This window comes from Hemiscyllium ocellatum, chromosome 5 (assembly GCF_020745735.1).
Source record: "Hemiscyllium ocellatum isolate sHemOce1 chromosome 5, sHemOce1.pat.X.cur, whole genome shotgun sequence".
NCBI lineage: Eukaryota > Metazoa > Chordata > Chondrichthyes > Orectolobiformes > Hemiscylliidae > Hemiscyllium > Hemiscyllium ocellatum.
In genome coordinates, this window is record NC_083405.1 from 84,029,617 (window position 1) to 84,041,899 (window position 12,283).

The 12,283-nt window shown below is 39.8% G+C and overlaps 1 protein-coding gene across 4 annotated transcripts in view; it reads right to left on the minus strand.

Moving 5' to 3' along the window:
- The window catches only part of cdk14 (cyclin dependent kinase 14), a 657,100-nt gene that overhangs the window by 308,369 nt on the left and 336,448 nt on the right, over positions 1-12,283 (minus strand). For all 4 annotated transcript variants that reach the window (XM_060824928.1, XM_060824931.1, XM_060824929.1 and 1 more), the window contains one exon: positions 2,746-2,866. In XM_060824928.1, the coding sequence (XP_060680911.1) occupies positions 2,746-2,866 (121 nt within the window). The remainder of the gene's footprint in view (positions 1-2,745; positions 2,867-12,283) is intronic.

Consider the following 12,283-nt stretch of genomic DNA (forward strand, 5'->3'; position numbering starts at 1 on the left):
ATAGGTCAGATGTGACAGATAAGCAAGGGAAGATACACAGAGCAGGCATGCTGTCAAGAGCAGCACCCCTGGGAATTAAAAACAATAATGTTAAAACAAGAATGCAAAATCTTTGAGATCCAAACTGAAGCAGTAGCTCATCATGCTCTGTTAGTTATCAATACAGCACAGATATTGTACATGATTTTCAAGTGCCATGCTCAAATCAAGCAAAGTACCCAACAAGTTGCAACCTCCCCAAGTGGGTGTTGCTGACTGTGACTTTGCTTAAGATGATGGTGGTGAACTGCCTTTTTGAACCACTGCAGTCCATCTGCTGTGGGTTGACCATTAGGGAGGGAATTTCAGGATTTTGACTCAGCGACAGTGAAGGAATAGTCAGGATGGTGAGTGGCTTGGAGGGAATTTTGAAGATGGTGGTGTTCCCAGGTATCTGCTGCCCTTGTCTTTCTCGATGGAAGTGGTTGTGGGTATGGAAGGTGCTATATGATGATCTTCAGTGAATTTCTGCAATGCATCTTGTGGATAGTACCCACTGCAAGTACTGAGTGCAGGTGGTGGAGGGAATGGATGGTTGTGGATGCAGTGCCAATGAAGCAGGCTGGTTTGAACTATGATTTGGAGATGCCGGTGTTGGACTGGAATGTACAAAGTTAAAAATCACAGAACACCAGGTTATAGTCCAACAGGTTTAATTAGAAGCATACTAGCTTTCGGAGCGTCGCTCCTTCATCAGATGATTGTCAATCACCTGATGAAGGAGCGGCGCTCCGAAAGCTAGTGTGCTTCCAATTAAACCTGTTGGACTATAACCTGGTGTTGTGTGGTTTGAACTAGATGGTGTCAAGCTAGAGTGTTGTTGGGGCTGCACTCATCCAAGCAAGTGGAGAGTATTCCAACACACTCCTGACTTGTGCCTAGTAGGTGGTGGGTAGGCTTTGGGGAGTTGGTAGATGAGTTACTCACCCCAGTATTCCCTGCCTCTGATGTGCTCTTGTAGCTACTGCATTTACGTGGCAAGTCCAGTTGAGTTTATGAGTAACTCCCAGGACATTGATAGTAGGGGATTCAATGATGGAACACCATTGAATGTCAAGGGACAGTGGTTAGATGGTCTCTTGTCGGTGTTGATCATAGCTTGGCATTTGTATGGCGTGAATGTTACTTGTCGCTTGTCAGCCCAAACCTGGATATTGTCCAGGTCTTGTTGCATTCAGACATGGGCTGCTTCAGTATCTGAGTCATCGTGAATGGTGAACATTATGTAATCATCGGCGAACATCCCCACTTCTGACCTTATGATGGAGGGAAGGTCACTAATGAAGCAACTAAAAATAGTTGGGCCTATAGGACACTATCCTTGAGGAACTCCTGCAGAGATGTCCTGAAGCTGAAGTTGTTCAATACAGAGACTGATGTCACCTGCACCCAAACTACTCTTCCACTAGCAAAAAAAAGACTACCAAAGTATTAACAAGTACCTGCAACAAAATCAAGGTGTAATGGGTAGAAAGCACATTTTCATTTTGACGTGACTACCAGAATGCAGCACTGGACAACCAATCAGGGTACAAACCTTCAATGCTCTCAAGAGTCAGGCCAAGTGACAGCTTGGGATCTGTGTAGAACAGTTGTCATCTCAATCTTACATGTGGAAATAAACAGACTGATATACCATTGCAACTGCAGGCACTCATGCACAATTGGAGAAGCTCTTTCTCAACTATAGTTGGATGATTAGGAAGATAGGAGCACATCACCTACACAGACCAAGGTCAACCAACCATCAGACCCAGAAGTCCACAGCAATCCAATGGAAATGGAACAACAGATATCATAGCAACATAGCAATGATATTCCCTCGGGAAGGAATATCACCCAGATAAAGAGTCAACAACAATACACCCACATCATTAGACCTAATTGATTTAAAGACTAGGTAGGCAAAGCATATAGCTGAAAATGTGTTGCTGGTTAAAGCACAGCAGGTTAGGCAGCATCTCAGGAATAGGGAATTCGACGTTTCGAGCATAAGCCCTTCATCAGGATGAAGGGCTTATGCTCAAAACGTCGAATTCCCTATTCCTGAGATGCTGCCTAACCTGCTGTGCTTTAACCAGCAACACATTTTCAGCTGTGATCTCCAGCATCTGCAGACCTCATTTTTTAGGCAAAGCATATACAAAAACCAGTGAAAATAACAAGCAGTTGAGAACTGTTTTATGTATATCGGGTAATGTGGATAATTTTAAATAAATGCTAATTTGGATGAAAGAGGATCTTTAGGCTGAAACGCAATCATGTCCAAATGTCCTTTATCATGATAGGGAGGTGCCAGTGTTGGACTGGGGTGGATAAGGTCAGAAGTCAGATGACACCTGGTTATAGTCCAACAGATTTATTTGAAATCACTAGCTTTGGGAGCATTGCCCCTTCATTGCCTTTAACGTGTCACTTCAGCTGACAAAGGGGCAACACTTCAAAAGCTTTGATTTCGAATAAACCTGTTGAACTATCGGGTGTCGTCTGACTTCTGACTTTTACCATGGCACACAGCCATCTCAGAAGCACTTCAAAGATTCTGTTCTGACTAGACTACTGCTTGCCAATACAGAACAAACACTTTTATTCATTTTATGTGGAACCTCACCTCTGGACTTTAATTCCAATTTAGTTGTAAACTGCCAATGCAAAACATAAGGAAAAAGTTAAACATATCAGAAACGTGCAGGCAAATAGACCTACCACATGTCGAGGCAGGTGGAGTACTCTGTGGAACCCAGGAGGACATCTGGAGGTCTGTACCATAGGGTAACCACCTCATTGGAATACGTGTGGCTGGGTACGGACTTAGCTCGGGCAAGTCCTGAAAACAAAATGAAGATCAGATGTTGAAAGTGAGCTTTAACCTCAAATGAAGAACTTCAACCTTTCTCAAAACCTATGTTAATAGCAGAGCTTCGCATTTGAAATGAAACTGCCGGCGCAATTTGCTCAACATTGGGACACAGTTCCATCAATGTTGTACAACATTGAGAAAATACTAATGTCATATTCTTCAACAATAACATACTGGTTAAGTACTCAAGCTTCATTCATAGACAATTTAACAAATTGTTACTTTAGACTGTCAAGTGGAAATATTTTCCTTTCCAAAAGTACCATTTATAAAAGGTATATCCAGAAACTTGACAATCAACTTCATTCATTTTATCTGACTGAGCATATGCAAACCTAGACCATATAATTATCAATTGTGTCTAAACAGTAAAATGTTGCCATGTTTCCATGGTGTCTAATATTATTACTGTGAGAAACATTCACAGCAGTGATAGACAAAAAGTTAATAGAAATAAGCTAGAGCAGCAAATAACTGGTCCATATTGTTTAACTATTTTACTGTAGTTACATTCAGCTGAAAGCACAGTTAGTTCCTGATAAGCGGTCTAGATGAAAAACTCACAGCTGATCAGACTACTGCTTGCAAACACAAAGCAAGGTCCATTATTCATTTATGGAAAAGCTCACCTGGGGCTTGGTCTTTATAAACTATCATGTAAATCACAATAATTAATGCACTGAAATATTTACTTAATTTTCCCTTTAATTTTGAAAAAAGTTCCTAGCAACTATTAGTTGTGAAGAGTCATGGGATTTGAAACATTAATTCTGCTCTCTCTCCACAGAAGTTGCCAGACCTGTTGAGTTTCTCCAGCTATTTCTGTTTTTGTTTCCAACGTCCAGAATCTGCAGATCATTGCTCATCATCCCTTTCATTTTGCCAGTTTTAGAAAAAAGGAGCTCACACAAGAAATGATAGCTATATAGATTAAATATTAATTCTATGTGACAATACTCAACCACACCTGGAAGAATAAAAGCTGAAACGTTCAATGATTTTAACTTAAACATCCCTAACTACACCAGCATTTATTGCTTACTCCTGATTGCCTCGAGGGTAGCGAGGAGTCAACGAGATTGGAACGTAGCCCAGACCAGGTAAAGATAGCAGATTCCATGCCCTAAAATGGGGATTACTGAACAAGATAGGTTTTTACAATTATCAACAGTGTTTACATGGTTGCCATTTTTCTTTTTGAATGAAATTTTTTTCATCTGCTATAATGGGAATTAGTACTTATGTCCCAGAGCAGTCGCCTTGCATTCTGGATTACTAGTCCATTGACATTAAGACTACGCCGTTGGCTGGCACTCAGAACAATGTTAGTTACGTAAATCCACCATTACAATATACATTGGCTTACTTCACCAGTGCCATTGTGGAATACGTGTTTAAGAATCAGCAAGTTATCAATGCCGCTCCCAGGGAATGCTGTTTGTTAATCTATCAACAGCCTATTCTTCCATTGTCGCATGCGCGTTCCAAAGGTATCAAAGTTCGCACTTTAGCGAAAAGATCTTACTTGCAACATTTGAAAAAGGAGACCGCTTTGTCATTGGGAATTAGGTAGCAAGATAACAAATAGGAACTGGAGTAGGCCGTTCAGTCCCCTGAGCCTGCTCCTCCATTCAACAGGATCATGGCTGATCTGACATTCCCCATGTCCACTTTCCTGTCTTTGCCCCAGAACCCTCGATTTCCCTACTGAAAGATTTTTTTTAACATTAACCTTAAATATATAGGACTCTGTTCCCACAGATCTCTCTAGCAAGTAGTTGCAAATCCTCAGAAGAAACTCTCCCTCATCTCAGTCTTAAATTAGCTGCACTTCCATTTTGATACTACGCCCTCTAGTCCATCAGGAGAAAACATCCTGACAGCATTGACCCTGTCAAGTCCCTTGAGAATCCTATATGTTTCAATGAGATCACCTCTTATTCTTCTGAGCTTCAGTGAGTCTCCACCTGTTAACCTCTCTAAACAACCCCTCAATACCATGGATCATTCCAGTGAACCGTCTCTAAACTGCCTCCAATGGAATGGAATCTTTCCTCAAAGAAAAAGGAACCAAAACTGCTCAGTACTCCAGATGTGGTCTCACCAGCAACTGGTACAGTTGCAAAGCGTCCCTACTCTTATCCTCTAGCCTTATTGAAATAACCGCTAACATTCCTGATTATCTGCTATATCCATATATCCCAAGTTCCTTTACATTGCAGTTTTTTGCAGTTTTTCTCCATTTAAGCAACACACTACTCTTTTGTTTTCTCTTCCAAAGTGAACATGGTCAGAGCAGCCCATCTGATACCATTCCCCAATCTATTTATTGAAGAAAAATAATTTATTCTCAATTAATGGACATAGCTGGAAAGATCAGCATATATTTTCGATCACTAATGTTCCTGAATAATTGCTGATAACTGAACAACAATTTGGGTCAGACTGTACCTGTAGATAAAGATAGAGCTAGCTTTTCAGATCCATGACCGTTATAGAGTCAGAGTCATAGAGTGATACAGCATGGAAACAGACCCTTCAGTCTAAGCAGTCCATACCAACCATAACCTGAAACTGACCGAGTCCCACCTGCCTGCTCCTGGTCCATATCCCTCCAAACTTTTTCTATTCATGTATCCAAATGCCCTTTAAACATTGTAATTGTACCCGTAGCCACCACTTCCTCAGCAAATTCACTGCACACGTGAACCACCCTTTGAGTAAAAGGTTTGCCTCGGTCTTTTTAAAATCTCTCTCCTCTCACCTGAAAAACGTGGCCCCTAGTTTTAAAATTCCCCATCTTGGGGAAAAGACAACTACCACCAACACTATCTATACCTCTCATTATTTCATAAAATTTTGTCAGGTCTCAACCTCCTACACTCAGTGAGAAAAAGATCCAACCTATCCAGCCTATCTCTATAACTCAAACCTTCCATATTTGGGAACATCCTGGTAAATCTCTTCTGAACTCTCTCCAGCTCAATAATATCCTTCCAATAACTGGACGACCAGATCTGGACACAGTATTCCAGAAGAGGCCTCACCAATGTCGAGTACAACCTCAACATGGCTTCCCAACTCTAGTGCTCAAAAGGACTGAGCAAATGTGCCAAACATCTTTTAAACCACCCTGTCTGTATGTGACACATACTTCAAAGAATTATGTACCTGCACCCCTCGATGCCTCTGTTCTACAACATTACCCAAAGCCATATTATTAATTGTAGAAGTCCTACCACTGTTTGTTGCACCAAAATTTATCCAGATAGACCTTTACCTGCCATTTTACAGCCCATTGACCTATTTGATCAAGATCCTTTTGTAATCTTACAAAAATTTCTCTGCTTACAAGGCCACCAATTTTGGTGTCATCCTCAAACTTACTAACCATGCCTTTTCTATTCTCATCAAAATCATTTATACGAATGACAAACAGAACAGGACGCAGGACTGATCCCTGTGGAACACCTCCAGTCCGAAAAGCAACCCTCCACCATCACACTGCCGTTAAGCCATTTACCTATACAGTCGGCAAACACACCCTTGATCAGACTAAGTATCTTATTTGGCTACCTTCAAGTGCAATATAGAACGAATCACGCTTTGGAATTAATGTACTTTGTTCAGACCAGAAAAGAACATGAAATTGTCTTACTTAAAAGGGCATTGATATCTTAAATGCCCAACACGTTCAGTCAGATGGCTTCTTGCAATACAGATCCTGGCTTTTCTTTTTTTTACTTCCAAGTTTCTGTTTGCTCTCATGCTGACAGCAATGAGTTAATGGCAATGCTCATTATTCTAGTAGCAAGGCTATTATAACTCAATACCAATTTTATCATATTTCCAAAATATTATAATATGAATACATTCTGCCCATGGATCATTGATTGAATTACCTGGATGTCTGAAATCACAGCTTAGATCTAACTGTCAGTGTCCAAGTTGTGGCTTATGCCAGTACTCCAGTTAAAATACATTCGGACCCCTCTCTGGCTGCATCAGGAAGCTGCTCCCTTGGCTCTGCTGTTGTTGTAATGAGGCCAGAGTTTGAGAGATGGAAATCCAGCATTGCCATACTGTCATTAATGACATGAGCTGAAGATACAGCCTTTGAAGATCATCCTTCAGTTCAATGACATTTAGGGTTTTCTTTTAAGTGTTTACATTTGCTTTTAATTACTTTCTACTGTTTACGGATGTTTACAACTACTTTTAAATGCATGACAGTTTTTACAAGTATTTACAGAAGTTCTTATAAAGGCTTTTTAGTGTTCACTGGTGCTTTTGAACGCTTTCGAATGTTTCAAATTTTTAGTTCTCACCAAGTTCACATCCCATCATCCTCCCACCTCCCAGACTCTGCTCATCTCTTCCTTCATTGAACCCTACTTTTGGTATCCTTTGCTCTGCTCACCTCTCTTTGTCACAACAGCCACAGTTGAATATTGCAGCAGTGAACTAATCAATAATTGCAGAATATGAATCCTGCTTTGGGGTCTGACGTACAACATCAAAAAATGTCTGAAGGTCACGGAATGATTCAGAAATAGCATTCACTCCTTTGAGGTTTTCTGACCTTGAAAGGTGCTCCTTTGAACTCTTAAATCATATCAGTGCAAAATCTGAGATCTCAATTACACTATGCACGAAGACAGAGTCTCTACATTTATCACCTATATTGTTCACCTTTTTGTGAAAAACACTCAACAGCACAGCACAGGATATTTTACAAAACCAAGCACCTGGCTACAGGTCGCAATAAACTGAGATCAATCCTCACAGCATGTGTCGTGGCTTTATTCCTGTCTCCTAAACTGCTACTATGACTACACTGTAGGGAGGCATTTTTTATCTTTTAAAAGGATAGAGCTCTTCAGCTGACATTAGAACTGGTTATTTTAAAGGCTCAAGTGAATTGAAATGTACAAGAATAATATCTGAAGACTCCTGGCTGCGCGATCAGTATGTGTCACAAGAAATATTTCCTCTGGCCCATTAATCTATCACACTGGTAAGTCTAGCAATTGATCATCACAGACTTAGCACTCTGCAGAAAAATACATCTTCTTTATTTTGGCTCTGACAGATGTCACTACACACTCTGATTTTGGACATATTTTCAGACAGCAAAAGACAAGTCAGCATTTACTTGCACATTAGCAGCAGGTTGAATACTCTTGGCTGCTTGTATGCAGCTCAATTAAAGTTAAATTCCCCAACAAACTTTCAAATTGTTCCCGGTCCTGTTGGAGACTTAGATATTAAAGCTTTCTCCTTGTTTGCTGATCTTTTCAGAACAATATTTACTTGCTATTCATTTCCTTTGACATGGCCCTGCTGGAATCCAGCTGGAATATATGTGCGTCAAATCTTTATTAACACTGCTGCCCACAGGTATACATGGAAAATGATCAGGAGGAGATTTCATTCCACTGGTTATTTAAAGCAAAGCCTTGAAAAGAGTAAAGGATTTTAAATTATGAAGCGATTGTAATTAGTTTAAAGGTTATTTGAGTGTGTTGAGCACTGCAGAGCAAACATTTGGCACCCCTCAGTTAAAATTCCAGGGAACCGCTCTCTAGAAATAGATCAAAACATGAATTGGGTATGGATTTGTTTTCATCCTTTCAGGAAACATGACAAGTTTGAGTGAAAAGTGAATCTCCTGGTGTCTTTCCCAGCTGGTTCAGCTATTGGATAAAAATTCCCCAGAGAATGCTCAGTTGGAAGGTGGTTTATTGGTGAAATTTGCAATGTCTCTGGACGTGAGTGGTGAGACTGAAAATTTCTCCCCCTCCCTTCTCTGTTAGTCTATATTTAACTTTATACCTTTCAGGGGAACAATGCTATGCTCTCGTTTGTTCACTCCAAGTACCAATGACAAAGATTAATTCACTGCCAGGCATTATTTGCATTCTATCTAAAGCGTCATGCTACTTATGTAAACCATTTTTCTTAAATTTACATGAAATGGATTCGTCACTTACATGTGTCTTGCATTTGGGGTCATTTTAGATAAAGAAATCAACATCACAATTTTCAAGTAATTCCAATTTTGTCTAAGCTAAAAATCACAACACCAGTTTATAATCCAACAGGTTTATTTGGAAGCATTAGCTTTCAGAGCGCTGTTCCTTCATCAGTTCATTGTGGAGTATAAGATCATAGGACACAGAATTTATAGCAAAAGTTTACAATATGATGTAACTGAAATTATACATTGAAAAAGACCTCGTTTATTTGTTAAGTCTCTCATCTTTTAGAATGGGCATGTGGGTTCAGTTCTCTCGTATACAAATTCCAGAACTTTCTTAAAGCTACATTCTCAAGTCAACTTTAACACAGGTGCCATGTTCAGATACTGCATTGAAGGTGTGAGGTCCTCTGTGTGAGGCTGTCTATGCCCCAATGTTCAGACTGATTCTATTCTTTAAAAAAAAGGGACTTACACAATCTTACATGGATTGAAGAAGTTTTTGAACAAAATGAAATGTAATTTTGCAAGTATAAATTCACCCCACAAATTTGTGTGCACGCATGGTTGGGGGGGGGGGGGGGGGGGGGGGGGGGGGAGGAGAGGTGGTGGTGGAATGAATGTCTGTGAGAGGGCGGGAGTGGATGTGTGAGAGTGTATGAGAGAGAGTCTGCATGAGTGTATGGGTCTGTTGGAGTGTCTGTGTGTGTAGTGCAGTGGGGTCACCTGTAGTGTGACATGAACTCAAGGTCTTAGTTGAAGCCATCCCTCATGGGTGCCAAACTTGGCTATCAGCCTCTGCTCGGCCGTTTTGCATTATTGCCTGTGCCGAAATCTGCCTTGAAGGATGATCACCCAGAGAGCAGAGGTGGAACGTCCTGGGCCACTGAAATATTCTCCGATTGGAAGGGAAGACTCCTGTCTGTTGATTTTTGTGCCAAATTGAGTTTTGAGGGTTAATGTGCTCATGTGAGGGGTCCTTTTCTGGCTGCTAAATGCAATAAACTTTAAATCATTGTTTCACGAGTTGACAGAGATTTCTTAATAAATAACCTTATTAAAGGTAACTTGTGATAATTTACCCACATGAAGAATGATTATTTGTTGCCAGACTTTGCGCAAATTTAAATGGGGTTCACTGACTCATCAAAGCATTGGCCTGAGGAATGAACCAGAGAATGGCTGTCGCCAATTTTATTCACTTGAAATAGGCAGTGTGATACACATTCTGTCTGCAAAGAACATTGCTCTTTATCTTAATAAATGTACCTTCCACTCTGTACAGTGTGCCATGCAGTGAGCCTGACTGACCATTCTAAATTGGTTGCCATAATAATTCTCATCGCAATCAGGAATACTTAACTAATGCTGTCCAACCACATTCAATGTCAGACTCTGTGTTTAGAATTTTTACATGCAGTAGCTAGTTGGCTATAATCAGTATCTTGTCTCTTGTCAAGATCTGAACAAACTTGCTGTTTGCTTTGATCAGGTAGTCTTTTGGACTGCCAGACAACATACTGAGCATCATAGGGGTACTGATATTCACAGATCCAATTACTCATTTGCTTGTTCGGAAATGCACCTTTTTAGATGGATAGCAGCATCTTGTTCAAATGGCAAATATCACTTGTATTGCTACTGCATATCAGCAACATGAAACAGCTAACTTCAGTCATTGATCAAATTTCAATAACACAAGTCCATATGTTCCTTCAATGTAGTTAACCCATTCAAAAATATGTCACTCAAGGAAGCCATCAACATTCACTCTGCAGCACTAAATCATGACAATGATAGCTGACACCATGAATTAATATTCATTGTAATTTATGAACTTGGTAAATTGTAAAATTTATTTCTGCTTTAACACCAGTACGCATATTCAAATAAGTCATGTTGACATGAGATTGGACAATCTAAATTGGTTTCCAAGCTGGGCCTAGCTGGAGAAAATGTTTGTTGCTGCCTTGCATGAAAAATCTGTCTACAAGGTAACATATCTAATCTCCCATTTTTGCATCTTCCCAATACAGCAGAAGCCCCATATCTGTGGATTAGGTTTCCGTGGTTTCAGTTATCTGTGAAAATATTACGTGAGACATTCGAGAAATAGTTTTACGGGGCTGCCAGGCAGGTAACTTTCCCATTTGAATGATAGGGTTCACTTCTATCCATGGTTTCAGGCATCCGTGGTAGGCCTTGGAATGTATCACCTGCAGATATTGGGGGGGAGGAACACATGTATACAGATGATACATTTGTTCATTTAACTTTTGCTAGTGCCAAAATAGGTTGCACCACAGATATCCCTGCTGGATATTACTTTCTGTGATCAGATCAGTACATTGCAAAAATTTGAATTGCTTTGTATATCCAATATCCAATTCCTCATCATAAAATAAAGCATCTCATGAGCTTTCTTGATTGTGTGCTGTACCTACGTACTAACAATGTCAGAGTCAAATAGAACACACGAAATGGTCACTCATTTAGATCTGCTCAGAAGAATTCTTTTCCGCAAAGTGTGTTGTGAACCTTGGAATGCTCTCTCTCAAAAGACAGAAGTGGAGTCTCTAAATACTTTTCTGACAAAGGTAGTTCATTTGTCGGGGGTAGCAGGGTATATGGAGTAAATCAGAGTAGCCACCGTCTTATCAGATGGTGGAGCAAACTCAAGGGGCGGAGCGGCCTACTCCTGCTCGCTCTTTCATATCAAAGATCACCAATAGATGGAAGCAGTGTTTAAGTAGTTAACAAGTCGTACAATTCACAAAGTAATTATTTATCCAGCTAAGGTCTTGTCTCAACATTAAAAGGAAAACATCACAAAAAAGTCAAAAGGTGATCAAAAGGACATGACTCAATGGAGATGAGTTAAAATTCATTCAAGTTGCTTTGTTTCATCTTACTGGACTTTTTATCTTTTTGAATGATGCAAAACAAAACTTCCGAATGTACCTATTAATGCAATAGATATTTATTCCCAAATATCCAGGTGTTGAGTTTCTACTGTTTGTATTCTTTTGATGCACAGATTTTAAAATGATTTCCCTACAATAGCAACCACAGAGCCAAAGTACTTTTGCTGCAAATGTCTTCTTTCTTCAGAGTTTTTAAAAAACCCTATTCTTTGCAGAGATACATAATCTGCAGTTTTATTCTGTCATTAATGCATAGTTAAAATTTTACTTGCCAATGTCAATTTTCTATTCCGCACCATTACAGTGTTATTTGTCAATGCATGTAAAAGTATATATTTTTTAAAATCTATTGATTAATTGGTTTATTGTAGAATAGAAACTATTTTTCTCCCCACTGTAGGTTGCCTGTTATTCTCACTTGACAGCAGTGATCAATTCTTAGCAACAGATTTTCATTAATTGCCAATGATGAAATACTAC